Source organism: Stenella coeruleoalba, assembly GCF_951394435.1.
Source record: "Stenella coeruleoalba genome assembly, chromosome: 1".
In the NCBI taxonomy this organism is placed as follows: Eukaryota; Metazoa; Chordata; class Mammalia; order Artiodactyla; family Delphinidae; genus Stenella; species Stenella coeruleoalba.
Window position 1 is genome coordinate 96,224,972 of NC_137169.1, and position 22,660 is coordinate 96,247,631.

The following is a 22,660-nucleotide window of genomic DNA, read 5'->3' on the forward strand; positions in this document are numbered from 1 at the left end:
CACAATGACTTTACAAGAATTGAGCAGGGGGTGTGGAGCAGCCAAAATGTAGTTCTGGAGAGACAAAGATGAATAAAGTGCCTTTAAGGATTTCACAACATAGTGACAGGTAATTATTACACATCACCTCTAAGATGTCAAATGGGCATCTCAAACATGACATGTCCAAAACAGACATCTTGATCTTCCCCCTAAACCCATTTTTCTTTCTCCCAGACGTCTCTGTTTTAATAAGCAATACAACCACCCACCCAGTGCTCAAGCCAAAAATCTAGGACTCATCCTTTATTCCTTTCTATCCTGCTGATAGGATTCCAGTCTTTCAGCAAATCTTGTTGAAACTACCTACATAATATAGAAATACCATATCAACCCAGTGATCTGCCCCGGTGTAAACCACCATCATTTCCACCTATACAGTCTCTTAACCTGTCTACCCTCACCTATTCTTGCACCTACTCTCCCAATCCCTTCTTCAAAAGCAGCCAGATTGGTCTTTTAAACATCAGACCATTACATCTGCCTGGTTAACAACTTCTGCTGGTTTTCCATTTCACTTAGAATAAAATCCAAACTCCGATTCATGCCTTTCAAGCCTCTGTATTTAACTGGCCCCTGCATTTACATGGCCCTCATCTCCTACTATTCTTCCCCTGGCTCACTCAGTTCCTGCCACGGCACCTCAGAGCTCCTGCAGTTAAGCTGGTCCTTCTGCCTGTGTTGCTTCCATGGATCTTGGTGTGGCCCTCCCTGACTGCTTTGAGAACTCATTCAAACTCGCACTCTCAGGCCTGCCTTCCCTGAGCAACCTATCTAATATAGCCCTGCTGCACCTCCCCCACCCCCATCACTGTCACCTTCCAATCCCTTACACTTCTTTTCATTTCTTCTCAGCACTTATTTGTCTAATTGTGACCGCATTGTCTGTCTCTTCCACTAGGCTCTATGTTATGTACCATTAGTGCAGGAACTTGATATTGTCCCCCATTCTATCGCACTGCCTGGAGCCTAGGAGGCATTCATTAAATGTTTGTTGAATGAATGATTAATTAATGTTAAAACTGTAATTGTTTCATTGATTTACTCATTTGTTTCCCACATCGCCCCCACGTGAATGTAATCTTCGTGAAGACTGGGATCGTGTCCATTTTGTTCACTACAATACCCCCAACCTTTGGACAGGGCTGTAAAAGTGACAAGTGCAAAGCGATGTTAAAGGAAGGGGAGGGGCACTAAACTGACTGAAGGGGCTAAGGGAACCTTCACAGATAAAACGACCTCTAAACTGGAAAAGAAACAGGGTAGAAACTAAAAAGACGTAGAAGGACTAGATTTCAAACAGAAGAAATCTCGCGAGATGTTGGACAGCCAAGATGGCTCTACCACTTGCCGCCACACTTAATATGGCGACCAGGGAGCGTTGCAGGAGGAAATCACGCGAGAGTTGCATCACCGCTACAGTCTGTGAATTGAGCCGGGGGTGTGGAGCAGCCAAGATGGAGCCGGCGGTCGGCAGTCCCGGCCTGCTGATTATGAACAACAAGCAGCCCCAGCCGCCGCCACCTCCGCCGCCCGCAACGGCGCAGCCTCCAACTGGGGCACCGCGGACCGCCGGGAGCCTCGCGCCCGGGGGCAAAGCCCGAGAGTTCAACCGCAACCAGCGCAAAGACTCGGAGGTCAGGAGCTTCGGGGGGCGAGGCTAACACCAGGCAGGCGGCGGCAGGGGGTCCGGGCCCGGGGCCACTTTCGGGTCCAGGCTGGGTTCGGCAGGGAAGTTGTCATTTACAGCGAAAGGTGCAGGAAGCAAGGCTGGCATTCCCCGAGGCCGGAGGCGTGAAGGCGGGGTCCCCGCCCGGAGCTTGGCAGACCGGGAGAACCTCCCCGAGCCGCTGTCGGCTCGTTTGCTCCTCTGCGGCCGGGGCTGTGAGCGCGACCTCCGGGTCCCAGCCCCTGGGGAATCCACCCCCTGCTTCAGTTCGGGGTGAAGAGTCAGTGGTCTGCGTGCGCTCCAGAGGGCGGGGCGGCTGCACCCCCAGACCCCCTAGTCATCTCCGGCTTCTGGTCGCGTGGGTTCCGCGGCGGACGGCGTGTGTGGGCAGGGAAGGGACTGGCGAGGGTTGGGAAGGCACCTGGAAGACTGACGGAGCTAATTAGCACTAGTAGTATGCACTGTGCGCCTCGAGGTTGCGAGAGTAGGAGGGTGAGCAGTCCTGTTCACTCTGACCTTAGCCACTGCAGGTTCAGGCCACGGTTTGACAGTGCCCGGTGGTTGGTGTGCCCAGTGCGCCCGATGCTGAACTGTTAAAGATTAGAAATATATATTTAAACATGCGTTAGGTCTCAGCATCCCTCTTCTCTTGCTAGTGGGCTGTTCCTCCCATTCCGTAGACACAGTAGTCTGGAGCTGACTAGTCACCTCACCCCGAGTTAAAGAATTACTCCCACTGCCTCCGTTGTAGAATTCATGAATGAAGACACGCACGTCGCAGCGCTTTAGGGCTTCTTAATCACCTTGTTCCCAGAGCACTTACTGTGAGGTTTTCTTCACCTGAGAGGACACCGAGGCTGATTAGCAGTCAGGTGCTTATTGGTGAGAGGGAATTCCTCATTGTCCCGACATAATGTACCAGGTCATACCAAAGAGTGATGACGCTATCTTTAGACATGTGAAATCAGTTCCTCTCAAGCTTTTGGTTTTTGTTGGCAAGAGCAAACCTCTGATAAAACATCAAAATTTAGCAAGTTACAATCAGATACACTTTGAGCTTGAAGTGAATGACTTGAAAAAGCAATGAAACTGACGTTTTAGTAGCCCTTGCATGGTGGGCTTATTGCACATCAGTGGCGACTTCTTAATAATTTTTCAAGTATGGAGGATTATGAAAGTGGTAGGCGTGAATCCACTTTCATCATGAGAGGAGTCCTAGTTTTAAAATAGTGGCCATTAAATGCACTTGCTCTTTCTGCCCTTTAATTTCTATATAGACGCAACACGTGGAAGGTCAGGCAGAGAGCACATTTAAGCTGAGAGACCTGCGTAAATCTGTTTTCTTACAGATACTGATGTGGCTCTTTTCTGAGTCATAGCTGAAATCAGGAGGCTGGGAGCATGAGGAATGCCTGCAGGCCAGGGAGGCAGATATTTGATGAGAGTCCACCGTGTGCCACACAGTTTTGATTAGTCCTTAAAAACCTTCAAGATAGATTTGTGTCATCCTCATTCCATAAATGAAGAAACTGAAGCTCAGGAACTTATGAGAGTGTGCACTCTGTTGCGTCGAATAAGGCGTAGAGTTCTTCACGTTATTCACTGTTTGTGGGTATATCACTTTGTGGGTGGTCTTTGTCTTCCCAAGTAGATTGTAATTAAGTTCGAGGACTCCCTTTCTCTTCACCTCTTTTCCCAGAACAGGGCTTCCAAGATGGTGTGTTCTCAGTACTCACCTATCCCCAGCAGTAAAAAGATTCTCTTTGTCATAGTCTCTCCTGTGTGTGGGAGGGAACCCATTTCTGTTCAGCCGCTGCCTTCTCTGTCAGTTCTCACTGAAATTTGAGAGAAGGGCAGGAAGGCTGAGGGTGTCAATACTCATTTTTTTCTGAGCTATTGGTAGCCCACTAGCCAGAAAGAAATGAGGCTTCCAAAATCTTAGCACCATGTGGAATGGTCATTTCACTGCACAGAGAACATGGAAGCTTCAGTGTTCATTCATCCAACAAGTACTTATTTGACTATAAGCTATTCATTCATTCAGTCAGTCAGTCATTCATGCCAAGTAGTGTGCTGGGCATTGTGGAATCATTGGTGAGCAAAATGGACAAAACTCCCACTCTCGGGAAACTTGGCAGTCTCATGGAGAGGCACACACTAAACAGATACACATGCGCATATATGATTATGAATTATGATAAGTGCTGTGAAGGAGCAGTGCAAGGTGCTCTGAGAGGGCTTATTAGGGAGACCTGAACTTCCCAGGAGACAATATACTGTGATACAACATCAGAAAAGTAGAGGCAAGGACGTCCTGTAACACAACAGTGTCTCTGGAAGCATATGTGTTTGTTCCTTTGGAAAACACAGTGATCTTTTGCATAACTCTCCTTTTCTCAGCAGGGCTATTCCGAGTCTCCAGACCTGGAGTTTGAGTATGCTGACACGGACAAGTGGGCTGCAGAGCTCTCAGGTAAAGCACAGGCCTTCGTATTATTTGGGGGTGCTGTTTTTCCTTATTGGTCTTTAATAAAATTAGGAGTGAGTGTCATCTTGGAGTTCATTTTTTCCCCCTAGATAGTCCTAGTAGTGATGTGTATATGTAAAACATGTCAATTATTGGGTTCAAGCCCTTTGTATCTCATAACTTCGGCTTGTCCTTTACTTTTATGAAGCATCTCTGCATGATCACCTTACTTGGCTGTGGCCCAGTCCCAGTGTGGACATTGATGTTCCTTGGCCATATGCAATCCCCCTGACAGTGATCTCTCCTAGAACAGGGGTCCTGAGGAGTGCCAGCAAGTGTGCCTGCATCTGTGCCCATCTGTCGCTGCCACTGCTGCTCACGTGTAATATGAAGTCAGCCTGAGTTGATTCTCATGCCTCCATAGCACAGGCCCTATTCTCAAGCCAGTTGCGAGACACACTTTCACGGTGGCGGTCATCCTGTGGCATGGCATGGTGGGGTTGATGCACGTCGGACTGGAAATGCCTGGCTTTATGCCTAACTGGCATCTGGTTATCGGCTGCAAGGGAAGTCAGCATTCTCTCCTTTGTGCACATCAGAGCATTAAGACCCCATTAGTCATTAGACAGCACAGTCCAGGAGTCACTGTGACTCAGGGACAGAGCTGGGTCTAGAAGCATACCTTCTCTGCTACATGTGACACCTGCTGTAGGACGTGGACATGGAGACGATGACACTTTGTTCTTGACAGAGCTTTACAGCTATACAGAAGGGCCAGAATTCCTGATGAATCGAAAATGCTTTGAGGAGGACTTCCGGATGCACGGTGAGATGATTCCCCCAACTTCTTGGCTCTTTCAACTTGCATCATGAGAGCTCTGCAGGGCTTCTCTTAGTCATCTGAATGACTTAAGTCATCCTGGAGTGGCCTGAGAAACCTGCTGAACCATGATTATTCAAGGCCAGATGGGACATTTAGGGTGGGCTTGCAGGTACTCTGGTGGGGCCTTTTCAGAATGTGAGTATTGGGGGAAAAAACCTTTATGTGATTAAAATTGCACGCAAAAAAGCAGTGTTTCAGGCTGGAAATTCAGGTTCATAGGGCAGCAGTGTGACCGCATCCCTTATATAGAGAGTAATTTATCTTTCTGAGTGTTCTGGTTCTGTGGCAGTCCTGAATTTGATGGGTTGACATGGTGTCCGTCCCACTGTGAGGATTTTTGTGGGCTCCAGTGTAAGTGGTCTCTTGCCCGGCAGTGACAGATAAGAAGTGGACTGAGCTGGACACCAACCAGCACCGCACCCATGCTATGAGGCTCCTGGATGGCTTGGAGGTCACTGCCAGGGAGAAGAGGCTGAAGGTGGCTCGAGCGATCCTCTACGTTGCCCAAGGTCTGAGTGGACACCCAGGGACCCCTGGCACCCACTTCAGTGATGCTGCCCAGTCAGATATGGACAGGGGCTCAGTGAGCTGTGCCCTGTGTTTGCAGGCACCTTCGGGGAGTGTAGCTCGGAGGCAGAGGTGCAGTCCTGGATGCGCTACAACATCTTTCTGCTCCTGGAGGTGGGCACGTTCAACGCTTTGGTGGAGCTTCTGAACATGGAAATAGAGTGAGTTCTTCTGAGGGGCTAAAGTAGGGAAAGGGCAGCGGAGGGACAGAGCTTGCAGAACTGGTTTTGAGAGGGTTATATGCGCCACATGGGGTTCTGTTCTAACCAGCCAGTTTGAATAACGGGAGATGCTTACCCAAACGTTGAAGACCAGTGAGGGGCCTCACAGCCTGCGAACACCAGAGAGCTCGCCAGACACTGCAGCTCCTGCCCAGGCCCACAGTGCCCCTCAGAAAAATAAAAAGCCTTCTCATTTTGAACCTTCAGACTCCATTGTGTTTGCACCACAGGTTTCCCTGCAGCAGGAAGCCAGGCACAAGTCTGACACATGGGCTCAAACAAAGCCTGCTGTAGCCTGTGTCTCCGCTAGTCCTTTGCTTGGTGGACAGGTCAGCTGCTGCTCGTCTGAGGAAAACACCATCAATAATAAAAGCACTCATTGCGTGCTTATATGTCCCAGGCATTGTTCTAAGGACACTACCTGTACTAATTCATGTTAATGAGTTAGCTGCTATTACCGTCCGCATTTTGCAGATGAGGAAACTATGGCACCGAGAAGTTGAGTGCCCAGGGGCACATAACTAGTAAGTGTTAGAGCCAAGATTCAAACCTTGGCAGTCTGGTCTTGGGCTTGAGTCCTTATCCACTGGGTCCTGTGGGTTCTTTTGCAATCTAAGCGCATAGCATAGGGTTTTATCCCCCTGTTGGGCGACACTTGTCGGGGGAGCCATTTCTCTTCCTTCCTGGGGGAAGGCACTGACTCTCGCATCTCTCCTCCAGCAACAGTGCTGCCTGCAGCAGTGCGGTGAGGAAGCCGGCCATCTCCCTGGCTGATAGCACGGACCTGAGGTGAGGCGAGCAGCAAGCCTGGACTCCCTGAGCTCTAGCTGGAGAACGAGGGCAGGGCAGGGCATGGGCGGGCACCTTTGGGTTTCCTCGCTGTGTGTGCTCACCCTCTAATTTGCAGGCGTGATGGACTCAGTGTGATCGGTAGGCCCTACTGAGGGCTTTCCCTAGGTGGGGCCCTGGGTTGAGACTCCCAACGGAAATCCAGGGTGAAGATGCTTAACAGAGCCACAGTGAAATGTGGCCTCCTGCCCACACTGCTGCTGGGAAACTCGGTGGAGTGGCATTTTGTATTTGGACAAAGCACATGAGGTGGCTCCTTCTGCTTCTGCCTTTCCGTGCACAGCTTGATGCCTGTCTGTGTGGGTTAGTCCTGACAACTTCATGACGTTTCCTGGCTGTGCCGGAAGTAATAGCAACTGCTAAAGAACAAGAACACCTTCCCATTTTTGTAAGGATTAGAATCTGACTCTTTGTGAATTTGGAAGTTTTCAGATAGATACTGGTGGTGTTCCCCACTGTAGTTACGGTCCCTGGCCATCGCCCTGCTTGCTCCTGATTTCCCCTCCATCATGGTGAACACCTCCTTGCTCTCACCTTGATCATCCACTGCTTTGTCTGATCCAACACGGGCTTCCATAGCTCACGCCTGCCTCTGTGTTTTTCTCATTCCGGGAAGCTCAGGGTAGTAAATGCTTTTGGCCGTTCTTGTTCATATCCATCCATTCAGCAGCCACTTATTAAGCACCTGCTTTGAGCAAGCACTTTGCTAGAAACGGAAGACGATCTGGTCCCAACCTTAGCACCAGAGACAGAGAAGGAAGCACCCACCGCAAGGTGCTCTGTGGGACTCTTGTAGTTTTTTCTACATTACAGCCCTCCCCCCCAGCCAGCCTTGGTGCGCAGGCCTTTCTCGTGTCGTGTGGGATGTGAGGAAGCCAGGGGGTGCTCCCTTGACCCCCCATCCTGCTTCATTATAGCTGGCTTTTGTCGCCAGGGTCTTGCTAAACATCATGTACCTGATTGTGGAGACCGTTCACCAGGAATGTGAGGGTGATAAGGCCGAATGGAGGACAATGCGACAGACCTTCAGGGCTGAGCTGGGTAGGACTCTGGGGATCCTGGCTCAAGGCCCTGCCTGGGAATTGAGGCTGGAGGGCTTTGGGAGGGTCCTGTTCCTGCCTGTGGCCCTGATACCTTTGTGTACCCCAGGTTCCCCTCTGTACAACAGCGAGCCATTTGCCATCATGCTGTTTGGGATGGTGACCAAATTTTGCAGCGGCCATGCCCCTCACTTCCCCATGAAGAAGGTTCTCTTGCTGCTCTGGAAGACAGTGTTGGTGAGTGCGTCCTTGAAGGGGAATTCCCGTGCTAGGGGACAGGGCAGGAGGGAGAGTTTTCACTGTATATCCTTTTGAGTATTGAATTATATGAATATATTACTGCTTTGGTTAAAAAAAAAGTTCTGAAAGAAGATTCCTGAAAGGTGATGGCAAAAAAAGTGTCACTTTGGCCTCACTGCAGCCAAAGAGGACTTGGCCTTTGAATCAGAATAGACTGTTGGCTCCCTGGTTCCTGGAAGCGGTTTTCTGCAGTCACAGGACACGTCTCTCCAGGCAAGCTGCTCTTGAACCTGGAGTTTGCAAAGTGATTTGAGGCAAAATTAGAGCTGGTGTAATTGGGGCCCCCTCAGTCAGATGTCACTTGAAAGAAGAAAGAGTGAGTCCTGTGCCTACATTTTCCTCAGGGTATGGTGTGAAAGCTGACTCTTTCTCTAGCTAGTGAAGGGGTGGGTCCAGCAGAGTGGGCTGGCTAGCACCCTTGGCTTGGGAGCCGCTGTCAGCAGCCAGGCCCAGGCCAAACCAGGAGCCCTTCCCTCCAGGAGGAGCGACCTGGGGAGACAGTGGAGCTGGGGTCTGGACTCCTGCTCTTGCTGGGACTCACCTTCCCCTCTTTCAGAGTGGGCCAGCTCTGTGGAGCCAGGGCTCAGCGAGGTTAGGCCTCCTTAGAGTGCTCTACACATGTGACGTTGGCCAGATAAGCTTGTTGACCCCCACGAAGCCTCACTGAAGCCAGAGAGGAAAGCCGAATTGCTCAGAAACAGTGAAACTGAGCAGCCTAAAGTTGCTGAACACTGCTGAGGTTTGCTTCTAGGGGGATGTTTAGATGAAGGTGGGTTTTTTGTTTGTTTGTTTGTTTTTTAACTTGAACATCCAACAGTGTATTCCCCATTTGACTTTGAAAGACTGGCATGTACAGCTTTTGAAGCATTTGAGTCTCACCTACTTTTCTAGGAACTTGAAGGGTTAAGCTCTTCAGGTGGCCTTTGTGTCACTCGAGGAGTCTGTTGTACACACAGAGCTAGGCGTGCCTTCTGCACTAGGCTCAGTCAGCCTGCGCATCTCCACTCCTTGCCCCTGTGCTCCTCTCCCATGTTGATGTCGCTCGTTTCTCCTCGGGGTGCATTCAGTCCCTTGTTGGGAGGTTGTGTGGGTCTCTAAAGATATGGGTCACGGTGTCCCAGATGCTTTTGAGCTTGACACAGACAGGGACCCGCTTACGGACATGTCGTCCTGGCTCTGCACCTGTCTGTGACACAGTGCACACTGGGCGGCTTTGAGGAGCTGCAGAGCATGAAGGCCGAGAAGCGTGCCATCCTGGGCCTCCCCCCGCTGCCTGAGGACAGCATCAAAGTCATCCGCAACATGAGGGCCGCCTCTCCCCCAGCGTCTGCCTCTGACCTGATCGAGCAGCAGCAGAAACGGGGCCGTCGGGAGCACAAGGTGAGGGCAACAAGGTCCCTACGACTCCTGAGAGTTCTCAAGGTGCACGGGTGCAGTGGCATAGTCACTGGATGAGCCCCAGGTTGTTGGACGGTTGTTGAAGTCTCCCCTGATCAGCAAGTCAGAATGAATGCCTTTAGGGCAGGGACACTGTGTCCCCAGCCCAGGGCCCAGTTTATAGTGGGCACTCAGAATGTGGCACTTGTGAGGGACTTGGGCAAGGACTGATTTGTCACTTGGGCCCAACCTTGACTTCCTCTCAGGTTTTTCCACTGCTCCTGGCTCTCTTCCTACCACCTTTCTGTGTGATCACTTCTTTAGCTTCCATGCCCCTTTTTATCCAGTTCGTCAGTTGGCACTTGTCTGCTCTCCCGTCCCTCTGCTCTCAGGCTCTGATAAAGCAGGACAATTTGGATGCCTTCAACGAGCGGGATCCCTACAAGGCTGATGACTCTCGAGAGGAGGAAGAGGAGAATGATGACGACAGCAGTCTGGAGGGGGAGACATTCCCCCTTGAGCGGGATGAGGTGATGCCTCCCCCACTGCAGCACCCCCAGACTGACAGGCTTACCTGCCCAAAGGGGCTCCCGTGGGCTCCCAAGGTCAGGTGAGTCTCAGACCTCCGCAACACTCTGTGCTCCTGAAACCAGTGTTGTCACATCCCCACGCCTGGCACCGGGCCTGAGTTGTCACGTGAGGTCCTGTGCAGGGCCATGCTGGCCTTGGCCCTGCGATGAGCCTCTCTTAAAGTGCCCAGTGCTGGCCCTGGGGGTGTCAGGGTGCTGGCCTTGCACAGAGAGGCCCTTATATGGCTCTTGAGTCAGTAACGTGGTTTAGCTCTTGGTTGGACATGATACTAGTGAAGGGGAGCGGGAAAAAATTAAAACAAGGACATTTAAGTGAACCCATCTCCACCCACCCTGGGGTTGTATATGATTTTTTTTGCGGTACGCGGGCCTCTCACTGTTGTGGCCTCTCCCGTTGCGGAGCACAGGCTCCGGACGCGCAGGCTCAGCGGCCATGGCTCACGAGCCCAGCCGCTCCGCGGCATGTGGGATCTTCCCGGACCAGGGCACGAACCCGTGTCCCCTGCATCGGCAGACGGACTCTCAACCACTGCGCCACCAGGGAAGCCCTGTATATGATTTTTGACAGAATATTATAGATTAAGGAAGAATTTCTTTAGAACCATAATTAAGATGTTTGAGATATATGTGCGTGAGTCGGTGGATGTCAAGGTTCCTGGATGTATATAAATGGTATCTGTTTGAAAGGGCACCAACTTAAGAAATAGATGGACATGTGAAAAGATATAGGGGTCATTTTCTTGATCCAGGCTAAAGCCCCAGTTTTCAGTGATCTGTGATGGGAATACAAAACAAGTCATCAGAAAATGCAAGCTAGCCTGATTGTCTGAGACAGGACAGTATGACTCATATGAAAAAATCAGTAGCTTACAGCTCTAATTGTAAAAATTGTGAATATCTGAGAAATTCTGTTGTGACAAACTTGTTATTAATATCTGAATAAAGTATGCTTTTAAGTTTGATGTATCACCTTAATCTTAATGAATAAACTAGTTACACATTTTTAGATTATTGATCCAACAGCATTATGAAGGACCTTAAAATAGTCTGAAGATTTCAGTTCTTTGTTTTTTTATTTTCTTTTTTCCAAAAAGAAAAACAATTGTGGGAGACTTTTTCTTTGGCTTCACAGTTTCTGGACATTCTGTGTTTTGTTAACCATGATGACTTGAGATAACATTTAAGAAAGCTGCAGTCTTTTCCTTTGGCAGAGAGAAAGACATCGAGGTGTTCCTCGAGTCCAGCCGCAGCAAGTTCATCGGTTACACTCTGGGCAGGTGAGTGTGATCCGAGTTCCTTTTAAAGAAAGGTAGTGGGGTCACCCTCCCAGCCTTTGGTGTGTGGGGACCCAGGCCTAACACAGGGCCTCTGTTATTCTCCAGTGACACAAACACAGTGGTGGGGCTGCCCAGGCCAATCCACGAAAGCATCAAGACTCTGAAGCAGGTAGGTGGCTTTGGGTGAGCTTTTGGCCTAGGTTGGTCCCAAGTGAGTAAAGTGAGACCAGCCCTTTGGGAGAAGCCTTTTTAGACTTCTGTCTGCCTGAGGGAACTGCGGGTGGAGGAACAGGTGGACAGTGGCGGCATCCTTTAAAACAGTTTTTCATGCGTTTTACTTATTTTAACTGAGCTTTTGTTTGGGGCACTTACTGGGGGTTCGTGAAAGATTATATTACCTGACAGTTGGGTTTTAAGGGGCTTAGTAAGTAGCCTGCCTTTTCCTTGCCCAAGTTCTAAGGCAGTTGAGTTAGGGGAGTAGGCAGAGGGAGATTGAAATGCCAGCTTTATTGCCCATGGAGTGATTGGAGAATGAGGCATGAGAACACAACAACAATAGGTGTCCGGATACCTCACTTCCAGAGTTAGGCAGACTCGCCTACCCAGACCAGGCAGTGCTAGAATCCTGCTGAGCCTGGTCAAGGAGCAGAAGAGTTTACAGGCTTTTCTTTTTTCTGAAGAGAGAAGAGAAAGAGGGGCTGAGACTGTCCTGTTCCTCCTCCCGTACTGGCCAGCCCGGGAGGGGAGGAGTGAGTGTGGGGGGAGGGGCGGGGAGGGGCCAGGAGTGCTCTGTGCACTCGTGTCCCTCCACCTGGGAGGAAGCAGCACGAGTGGGGAAGAGGTGTGGCCCCTAATAGCATGTCTGGAATGTAAATGTTTATATGTTTTTGAAATTTGTGGTACCAAGTGGGCTTCGTGCAGGGGCTTTCTGAGCATTTGAGCCCTTGATTCTGAGTACCTGGGTGCTTGATTCTGCTTTTGTTTTCCTCCTGTCATTGTCACTATCTGCAAAACCCCTTTTCTTCTTTAATTTGCTTTTTTCCTGATCTGTTGTGTGCTTTTTTACACTGGTTTTAAGAGGTAGGTGCCCACTTAGAAAAATATTTCAGGTTTGGGATTTTAGTTCGGGATCTGTATGGTGACTTAGCGCTCTTTGAGAAGATGGTGTTTGAGGAAAATTGTGTGGGGTCTTTGCCAGGTGTGGGCATTTGGCCAGAGAATGAGGGGTGTTTTCCCCGGCGCCTCGTTCCCTCTCTCTCCAGCACAAGTACACGTCGATTGCAGAGGTCCAGGCGCAGATGGAGGAGGAGTACCTTCGCTCTCCTCTCTCAGGGGTGAGTTGGAGGCCTTCCTCAGTCCGTAGGATCCCAGCTGTTCCCAGCACGGTGCTGGGCCTAGACCGCAAAATGCCCCAGGCCTGCCCTCAAAAAGCTCCCAGTCTGGCTCCCGCTGCAGGGCTGGCGAGTGGCAGGTCCAGGGCTTAAGAGCACAGACTCTGGGCCGGCCACCTTCCTCTGAATCCATTTAGTGGGTAGCGACCTAGGCAAGGTACTGGCTCTCCTTCCGCTTTCGTTTCCTAGCCTGTTAAATGGGAATGACAATAGTACCTTCTCCATAGAGTTGTAGTAAGGATTAAATGTGTTTTTACAAGTAAAGTGTCTGGCATGTTGTATCATTCAAGGTTTGCTATCATTATCATCATTTACATCCATACTTACAGATTCTCCTCCAGCCAGCCAGCAAGCTGGCTCAGGAGAGCATCGTCAGGACCGGGCTTTGTATTTGTACCTATTACCCATTTTGTTGAAAGGGAGAAGAGGAAGTTGAGCAAGTCCCTGCAGAAACCCTCTACCAAGGCTTGCTCCCCAGCCTGCCGCAGTACATGGTGAGTGCACTTCTCCTGAGTGTTCTACCTGCCATGGGGTCCCCTCCCGACAACACTGGCCTTGAGAGCATGCCCGCCAGTGTCCTTTAACCCCTCCTCCTGCTGCCTGAGCACCTCCAGAAGGACCACCTCTCAGGGCCTACTGCTGCCCCTGGCCCCTCTCATCCACACCGTCTGAACAGTCTGCTCCTCCCCAGATTGCGCTGCTGAAGATCCTGCTGGCCGCAGCTCCCACCTCAAAGGCCAAAACGGACTCAATCAACATCCTAGCAGATGTCCTGCCTGAGGAGATGCCGTGAGTATCAAGTCTTGAGTACTGAGTGTGTATGGCTCCTATGAATGGAGCAGGTCAGGGGCAGAAGGGTAGAGGCGAAAGGGGAAGTGTTTGCCTTTTGGTCCCACTGTTTGCTAGGTTGTTTGCTGTTGTCATTCTTTGTTTTTGTTGTTGCTGCCGCTGCTGTTGTTTTGGCTCAACTTCTCTGCAGATTAAGTTTAGGGTATTCCTGGCTCAGAAGAAAGAAAACGTACTGGGTGAAATACTCAGTTTTACTGCTTGGGGAGGTGGTTAATCTGGTTGGCCTGGATTCTAGTGTAGACTCTGCCGCTGAGTGCATATCTGAGGGAATTGGTGAAAGTCACTTCCTCCCCTGTAAAATGAATCGGACTGTGTTTGACATTTCCCCAAAGGCTCCTTTGAAAGCTATGTGATTGGGACATCCAGGACGTACAGTTTTAGCTTCTGGACAAAAATCAGCCAACAGCTGGACCTGAGCTGGGTGTAGATTCTTTCCTATTTGCCAGTGAACTGGCATGCAGAATATTTTTGAATGTCTCAGGGTGATAGTAAAATCCTTAGGGGTTCTTCCTCCCTGGGGCGCTGACCTCATCTTTTTGATGTGAGAGTACGAACTAAGATCACTTTGTGCTTTGAGAAGGACCTGGGCACTTGATCCCCTGCCTGCCTACCAGTACCACCCAGCTCTGAGGCCAGTTCCCTGGTGGGTGGACCCCTTGCGTCTGGTGGTGACAGCCAAGTGAGGGAGGAGGCAGCGTTGGCTAACACCAAAGGGAATGTCATGGAGCACCAGGCCATCGTGATGGTCCTTGGGAAAAAGCCTCCACAGTCAAATATTGACCTCCTCTTATAAAGATTTATAGTGAGAGCTCCTAAATTTGCAAGAAACTGATTTAAGTAAATGCTTCCTAAGTTTATCTGACTCCAAAACCCCTTTTCCCCATAATATGAAACATCTCAATATACTGGTATTCCACAGAACACACTCTGAGGAGCACAGGTTCATATGGTGGCAGAAGCTTAGGGGAGATCTTGAGATGAGAAGTTCAGTTTTGGAGGAAAAGCAAAGAAATAGGCTAAGGATGTGTTTGGGGCATCACAAGGAAGAAATCAATTATGCTGAGCTAGATTGCTTGTTAGGTGGGTGGGTGGAGCTGGGCGTAACCTCTGAGATGTCCGTAGGGTGGGGGTGAGGTGGGAGCTTCGCCCAGAGAAGGCTCAGGAATCCCATCTCTCCTGGGACCACCAGAGAGGAGGGTGCTGCACCTGCTGGGGGCCCACCCGGGTGATTGTGCTTCTAGCACCACAGTGTTGCAGAGCATGAAGCTGGGAGTGGATGTGAACCGCCACAAAGAGGTCATTGTTAAGGCCATTTCTGCAGTCCTGCTGCTGCTGCTCAAGCACTTTAAGTTGAACCACGTCTACCAGGTACCTGCAGCCCCTTCCTCTGTCCACTGGGCCAGGGCCTCAGGCAGTGCTGCTCCTCTAGCCCCAAAGAACAGAGGCCTTGGCCTTCAAACCTCCTTGAGCTCTGCATGAATGTTCTAAGACACAGTCCTCCAGCCAAGGCCTTTTATCCCTGGAGGAAGGAGGGTGAGGTCCCACGGGCATGCTTATATTTCTTCCTGTTGCTTGCAGTTTGAGTATATGGCACAGCACCTGGTGTTTGCCAACTGCATCCCTTTGATCCTGAAATTCTTCAATCAAAACATTATGTCTTACATCACTGCCAAGAACAGGTGATAAGGACCAGGGGTCAGGAAGGGGTGGGTATGGCCAGATGGCAGGGCTCCCAGCTGGCCTCTCCCACTGAGTCCGTTCAGCACCCACAAGCCAGTGCTCTGCCAGGCGTCAGGACCCAAAGATGAATGAGACATGGTGCCTGCCTATAGAGAGCGCCAGTTTGTCAAACCTGAGTCTAGCTAGTCTAGTGTCAGGTGACTCAGTCTGTCTGTGCCTGGATGGCAGGGTTCTCATCCTGGGCTCCAAACTGCCCTCACTGCCCTTCTGTGCCCTTTTTTTTTGAGGGGACTGGCTGGGCGCTTGCTCTCAAAGGAGTTTGGCTCCGTGCACTATAATGTCTTGTCCCCACCCCATCACCTGGCGCCAGCTGTACTTGACATTGACGGCTCATCAGCGTGATAACACCACAAGCTGAGCTGTTAGCCAGACACAGTCTCCAGTGGCGGCTTGGCATAAATTAATTGCCTTGAGAAGTCCGCCCCCCGCTCCAGATTTATTGCTGTGAGGGATAATGTGCTCTCTCCACCCCTTACAAGATTACGAGCTTGTCTCTGGCTACAGAGGGATCTTACAAGTTCACTTGTAGCAGGTGTTTCCCCGTCTTAGAGCTGGGGAAAGTGGGGTGGTGCGGACAAGGCCGATTACTGCTTCTGCTCCCACAAGTGAGGGAGGGAGGCCAGGAGCCAGCAGCTACTCCTCCAGACTCCAGCCCTCGCTCAGGGCGGGTGCCTGGGCTCTCTTGCCCTGTGCAGCATCTCTGTCCTAGACTACCCTCAGTGCGTGGTGCACGAGCTGCCGGAGCTGACTGCCGAGAGTCTGGTGAGTAACTAGCCTCTTCCCCGGCGGTCCCTTTGGTGTGAGGGTTGTGGTGGAGAGCCTGCCTCCCCCTCACAGGGGTAGAGGTTCTTCACAGGTGCGGTCACTGTTAAGTGCCGGGCTTTTGCAGCACTGTAATTGCATAGAAGGGCTGAGGGGCGGACCCTGCAGAGTGGGAAGATTTGGATTTAGGGCTTATTTCAGAAGTGTGGTCTTCAGGTGCTGCCGACCCAGAGCTCACCTGGTTGAGTTGTTTCCCTCTCCCCACACTGGAGCTCTCTGGGGCCACAGCTCCGAGGGAGCCACAGCCCCCAATATCATGTTCCATGTTTCCTGCAGGAAAATTCTAGGGAGCACCCCTTACCCTCTGCCAGCTTCTGGGATGGACGTCCCCCTGGGCTGAGGGGAGGAGAGGGTTCCTGGTACACGTGTGGAGAGGCTGAGCAGTGCTGACGTCACAGATGGGAGGGCCCTGGAAACTGCGGAGCACCTGCAGCTGTGCAAGAGATGATTGTTCCTGGGTTTTCCCTGTAGGAAGCAGGTGACAATAACCAGTTTTGCTGGAGGAACCTCTTTTCCTGTATTAATCTGCTTCGGATCTTGAACAAGCTGACAAAATGGAAGCATTCGAGGACGATGGTGAGTCAGCGCAGTCAGCAGGCATGAATCTTGGAGCTCAAAGCAGCGTGCCACCTGCTGTCTGGTCCCTTCACGTTAGAGGGCAGGGGTCCCCACCTAACTTTCCTATAGCCACATCCTTGCGTTTTAAGGGCTGATCTCTGGTGCCTTGATGAGTTGAACTGGAAGCTGGAAGAGGCTCAGTCATGTGCTGAAACAAATCTACATATATAGAAGGAATTTTCTGTATCCTCTTAATCTCCGCTGGTTCTCCACCAAGGTTCTGAGAGTCTCCTTAACCCTGAGTCTGTGGATCCCTTTGGGGCGGGGAGGTCCATGAATCCTTTGAAATTGTGTATATGTGCACATAGGGATATTTCTGGTGAAGGAATTCATAGCTTTCTTCAGATTCCAGAATGACCCATAATTAGGATGACCAACCATCCAGCTTTGCCTGGGACTTTCCTGGTTTTAGCAGTGGAAGTGTCCCAAGTCCCAGGAAACCCTTCAGTCTGGGGGAAACTGCAGCAGTTGGTCACCCTGCCCCTAACCCCAGAAGGGATAGCAGCATGGTGGTGGTGCAGGTATTTATTTCTGCCCTCAACATGGGCCTCCCTTTTAACCCTTCCCAGATGCTGGTGGTGTTCAAGTCAGCCCCCATCTTGAAGCGGGCCCTGAAGGTGAAACAGGCCATGATGCAGCTCTATGTGCTGAAGCTGCTCAAGGTGCAGACCAAGTATCTGGGGCGGCAGTGGCGAAAGAGCAACATGAAGACGATGTCTGCCATCTACCAGAAGGTGCGGCATCGGCTGAACGACGACTGGGCTTACGGCAACGGTGAGGCTCCCCACGAGGCGAGGCGGGGCGGGGGTGGAGGGGCGCGGGGAGGTGACAGCTGTCCCTCTAAGCTTCCCTGAGTAACCTGGAAGAGCCCAGCTCCTGCTTCTGTAGCATCAGGATGGGAGCCCTGGGAAGGACTTGGAGAAGCTGCCAGGCTTGGCATCTGTGATCATACCCATTCCTCTCTGTGCCTCCCCTTTCCTTTTCCAGAAATGGTCACAAGACTTTCTCTGTCCTCTCGTCCTCTCTCCCCCCTGCAGCTGCCGTGGTTCTGGTCACTGAAATTCTCACAGCTCCTGATGGATTCCCTGCCAGTTCCTTTCTCTCCATCAGTGCCTCAGACTTTGCTCTAGTGATCTTTTTAAAATACAGATCCAGTGGTGGTACCTCCCTGAGTAAAATCCTTCATTGGCTTCTGATTTCCCTAAGAATTAGTGCCAAACTCTTAACGTATTTAAGGCCCACACTTTGTCCCTCCGTGTCCTCATCTAATCTGTTCCAGCTTTCCCTCAGCCCAACTTCCATCACACCTATAGGGCTCTGGGCACAGTCAGTGCACATTGGCCATGCTTTCCCCCAGTTTGTACCCTCTCCCGGCAGCGCACCTCCCCGTACCCCCTAGTTGTTCTGTATCTGCATGTGTTCCTCCCCTCCGCACCTTGGCCTCCCTGGCAGAGTGGGTCTTCCCGGTGTCCCCTGAGCATGCTACCCGCACCCTTACAATTCCCGGCCACATCACCAGGACCATACGGCTGCATCTGCACTCGCAACGCCCTGAATTCGTGCAGAGCCAAGGTGGCCCACAGCACCTGGTCAGGGAATTGAGAGAACAAGCACAGGAGGGGATCTGCAGGTTCCTGCCTCTGATCCCAGAGAGCCAGGGAGAGCGTGACTTTGAGAGAAGCACGTTGTACCCCTGGCTTTCCCTCACTGGATCCACATAAACTGCAGTGTAGCCTCTTTCTCCGTAGCTCTGGCTTTTCGCCTTTGACCTGACTTACCTGTGTGTCTAGGAAAGAAGTCCTGTCAGTTTTCCCGAGGATGGGGCTCGGAGGTTTCCCGCTCCTGGTTGACAGTCAACATTCCAAGCCCAGGCTGGCGTGGCCCTAAGCTGCAGTGAACCCCAGGGGAGCTGCCACAAGGGCTTGGCTCCTAACCATGGCTTCCTGCTTTGTCCTAGATCTTGATGCCCGGCCTTGGGACTTCCAGGCAGAGGAGTGTGCCCTTCGTGCCAACATCGAGCGCTTCAACGCCAGGCGGTACGACCGGGTCCACAGCAACCCCGACTTCCTGCCTGTGGACAACTGCCTGCAAAGTGTCCTGGGCCAGCGGGTGGACCTCCCTGAGGACTTCCAGATGAACTACGACCTCTGGTTAGAAAGGGAGGTCTTCTCCAAGCCCATTTCCTGGGAGGAGCTGCTGCAGTGAGGCTCCTGGGCAAGAGACTGAAAATGAAAGAAGGGGTGATCTCCAGGTACCCCAGGGGCTGTCCTGGTTCCTTGCTGCAGTGCTCCCATCCCCCTCCAGGTGGCAGCACAGCCCCACTGTGCCCTTCCCAGCCAGTGCTGGGTTGGCTGGGGAGTCTGCATCTGACCTCTCATTGATTCCCAGCGTCCTGCTCGTGAGTGGTCATCTCTCTGCTTGGGATCCTCTCTTCCTTCACTCCTCCGCGCCCTCCTCTCTTGGACATAGTTGGTTGCAGCTCATTTGTCATTCCACCCAAGGCTGGGAAAACCTGGGATGGGCTGGGAACCCGCTGCATCTGAATTTCAGGGGTCACGCTGACTCTTCCTGAGACACAAATCCTTGGCATGTCAGCTTGCCAAAGAGGAGGGCTTACGATTAGAGCCAGGCCAGAAAGTCAGAATCTTGGTTTTGCTTTGGGGGCTTTCTGATGTCATTCCAGCCTCTTGCTAAGTTTCATCTAGAAGCAATTGCAGAGGCTCCTGCAGCTGCCTCAGCAGTTTGGTTTTGGACGGGGTTGGGACAGGAAGAGAAGCTTCCCTTAACCAGAGGTGCCATTTTTTTTTTTCTTGGTGTGCAAGGGTCTGTAAATATATATGAATCTGTGTGTGTTCTCTTGTGTCATATTGGGGTTTTTAATGTGTTTGTGTATTCTGTTTACATTAAAAGGAAGCAAAAACAATGCCCATTGCCTTGTTTGCAGGAAATATGGCCCCTGAATATCTCCTCCAGGTCTAGAAAGAGAGTTTTCTTGCCAGCATTGATAGGTCACCCCCTTGTCCCTGCCAAGCTGCCCACCTTTCTCATCTGAGGGGGAAGGGGGGGGAGTTGGCACTTATCCCAAGTGTTCTTTCCCCACATCAGTCTGGTTTTGCTCCAGGGCGCCCAGCCCCAGGGCTCTGGGTTGCTGGAGCTGTAAGTTGTCTGCACCCCTGGGTTAGAGGTATTACAGTAGGCGCCCCAGGCTTCTCTGGATCACACCCCTGAGCTGGTATCAGTATTAGGGAGGGAGGGGCAGGTCAGAGAGGGGCTCGACTGTGCTGGACTCTCACTGGGGTAGATGGGAACTGAGAGGAAGCTTAAGTGCCCAGAGCCTGGGGAAGCAGACCGTCAGGAGTCCCGGGAAAGGGAGTGTCGGGAGGCCCAGGGGCCCGCGTGGCTGAGGGAGAAGCAAACACCTTTGTGGTCAGTGTCAGTCTGAGGCTTCTGGAGCCTACATCTGGCCTTCAGATCCCCGGACGTGTCTGCCTCCGCCTTGCTCCATCTTGACGCTCTGCTTCTGAGGATCTTACCGTTCTGATGCTGAGAAAAGGAGTGTTCCCTTTTAGGAATTGCTTCAAGTTCCCTTATCTTACCTGTAGGCCACCTGTAGGGGATTTTAAGTCTCCAAGGGGTCTTGACTAATAGAAGAAACGTATTCTGGGGGAAATCTCCCCTTTGTTGGCTCTTCCGTTCAGTACGTGTCCACTGAGCCTCAGTCCAGGCCCTGAGCTGGGCTTCTAGGACAGGCCTTTATGCGCCAGTGTGATTATGAGCAGCCGGTAGGAGCCAGCAGTGCGTCCGTATGTAAGTCACACGGCCTAGGAGATGGGAAGTCCCTGTGATTGGCCTTTGCCACAAAGTAACTTGCACAGGACAAGGGACTTTGACACAATTTATGTGTGCACAGTGGATCCTCTGCTGTTTCTTACTAGGGTCAATAGGAAGTATGCATCTTGAGGTGGCAATTTGAGTAAGCTGGAATTTCACGTTCTTGCTTGACCACACAGCCTGGTTTACTGAAGCCGTCTGGCTGAGGCTTTGACCTCCTTCCCATTTTTTGATTTCCCCAAATCTCTCCTCTGAAGCTTCTCTGAGGCTTCACCTTAACTAGAGGTGCCCTTTTCTCTCTTGGTTTGCAAATGTCTGTAAATATCTCTATATAACTCTGTGCAGAAAGAACACAGAATATCAAAGCAGCAAGGGCTGTAAAGGTTGGGCAGGTGGATCCCGCATCTGTGGGCCCAGGGGCTGGCCCAGGAGGGGAGCTGCCTTACCATGGCCACAGAGTGTGCTCTGGGCAGACTGGCTGTTTGAAGCCTGGTCTTTGTACCTGGCAGACTGGCTGTTTGAAGCCTGGTCTTTGTACAGAAGTACCTCTGGAGCATCAGCCCTGCCATCATACCTTGGAGGCCTGTTCTGGCGGTCCCCGTTCTGGGTGCCCTGAGTGTCCAGGTGAATAGGACACCACACTCTTACTTTCCTTGACAAGCTCACAGTTGATGGAGAGCTGGCCATAAAAGCAAGTAAGAGCAGTAGTGTGCTAGGTACTGAGACAGACATCTTCAGGGCTCCACAGGACCCTTTGCTCCCAGCTGGTGCCCACCTACTGGAGAAGGGACAAGGCGAGGGGAGGCTGCAGTTGTTGAGGGCAAGGCAAGGGGGCTCCAGCATCAGGAACAAGGGCTCCAAGAGCGGACGCTTTGTGCTCATGCTGGGATGAGCCCGTGGCCAAGGCTGGAGCAGGGGTGAGGTATGTTCTCCCTCTGCCGGATACAGGAAATGCCCAGTTCCTGGGGATACTGGGCTCTGTTCCTGTCTGTGACTGCAGAGGGTCTGCACTTAGGGGTTGTAATTCAGGTTGATGTGTAAAGGACTGGGGGAGGCCGGGCATGAAAACTGAATGCCTCTAATGAGAAGCATTTCCTGATGCTGGACTGAGGCTAGAAGCTGGGACTGAAGGGCGATCTGGCTAGGGCCCTCCTCTCCGGGCCTGGTGTCCGGGCCCCTGCCAGGACCAAGATTTAGGGCTTCTCTGGGTGGGCCTCACAGGAGCAGAGAGGAACCTTAGCAAAGGGAGACCGAGCCTAGCACCTCTCTTAGGTTGAGATTCCAAGTGGGGCCACTTCCCTTTTCTTTTTCAGAGGGGCCGACCAGAGCCCCAGCCCGGCCTTGGGAAAACATCGGGCCTAGGCTGAGGGCTGAGGTTGCCTCTGGAGTGAGGCCATGGGGGCAGGGGCGTCTGGAGACCTGGGGGCTGTCTTAGGGGTGAGACGCCTAGGGTGTGGAGGAGGAGGGGAAGATGGAAGGACGGCTAATGGGAAGCAGGTGGAAGGGCTGCCTGAGTCCCAGCCAGGGGACAGGCTGGCTGGGATGGCCCAGTCAGTGGGAGAACCCGTCAACTCACAGATAATCCTAGGGAACAGGCTCCGGGATGCCCATTCATATTCATTATGTGTGAAGTGGGCGGTTGTAAAGTTAGCTTTCTCTTCATTTAGCTGTCACTAGACAGAAAAATATGAGCTGTGGGCAGATGCCCCTGGATGGGAGCCAGTAGCTGGTCTCTGGCCTCCCTGTGCCCTCCCCCACCAGGGCCTCCCTCCCGCACAGGGCCCGCTCTGGCCTCTGTCTGCCTCTCCTGCCGTTGCTGCATTGATCTCTGACTCAACTTTAGTTTCTTCTCTTGCCTGTCTCTTCCCCACTTCTGCTTCCTTTGCTTTCACAGATTCTTTCCTCTTCCCTCTTTCTAAGCCGTGAGAGAGGGAATCATGGTTTTTCTTGACCATCACTCTGTCTCTGGCACCCAGCACAATACCTAGCACGAGTGGGCACTCAGTATTTGTAGAACAAACTAATCTTTCTCTCTGCATCTCTCTTAACTTTTGTGAGACAAAAAGTCCAAAATTTTGCTGGCCACTCCTTGGGTGAAGAAACTTCTAGTGCAGTTCTCTTAGCCCTGGA

At 51.7% G+C, this 22,660-nt stretch overlaps 1 protein-coding gene across 3 annotated transcripts; it reads left to right on the plus strand.

Moving 5' to 3' along the window:
- The first annotated feature begins 1,416 nt into the window (after nt 1–1,416).
- On the plus strand, nt 1,417–19,812 carry STRIP1 (striatin interacting protein 1). Of its 3 annotated transcripts, none has more exons than XM_079939313.1 (21): nt 1,417–1,676; nt 4,109–4,181; nt 4,927–5,001; nt 5,433–5,567; nt 5,666–5,786; nt 6,567–6,635; nt 7,630–7,736; nt 7,845–7,972; nt 9,233–9,415; nt 9,805–10,022; nt 11,214–11,279; nt 11,385–11,448; nt 12,542–12,613; nt 13,090–13,164; nt 13,362–13,459; nt 14,761–14,887; nt 15,098–15,198; nt 15,955–16,021; nt 16,553–16,657; nt 17,269–17,490; nt 18,657–19,812. In XM_079939313.1, exons 1-21 carry the CDS (start codon nt 1,497–1,499, stop codon nt 18,834–18,836), a joined length of 2,466 nt encoding a protein of 821 aa, XP_079795439.1. In that variant the 5' UTR covers nt 1,417–1,496; the 3' UTR covers nt 18,837–19,812. The 3 variants fall into 3 exon arrangements, with proteins under 3 accessions (XP_079795439.1, XP_079795437.1, XP_079795438.1); XM_079939311.1 differs by having other exon boundaries at nt 1,421–1,676; nt 17,269–17,473; nt 18,657–19,811; XM_079939312.1 differs by having other exon boundaries at nt 1,422–1,676; nt 4,112–4,181; nt 17,269–17,473; nt 18,657–19,810.
- The last annotated feature ends 2,848 nt before the right edge of the window (nt 19,813–22,660 follow it).

Excerpts from the sequence above, each read along its gene's own strand:
- STRIP1 (XM_079939311.1), top strand. The coding sequence starts at position 1,497 with ATGGAGCCGGCGGTCGGCAGTCCCGGCCTGCTGATTATGAACAACAAG. Across the intron at positions 16,022-16,552 it reads AGCTGACTGCCGAGAGTCTG|GAAGCAGGTGACAATAACCA; the intron begins GTGAGTAACTAG and ends TTTTCCCTGTAG. Across the intron at positions 16,658-17,268 it reads GGAAGCATTCGAGGACGATG|ATGCTGGTGGTGTTCAAGTC; the intron begins GTGAGTCAGCGC and ends AACCCTTCCCAG.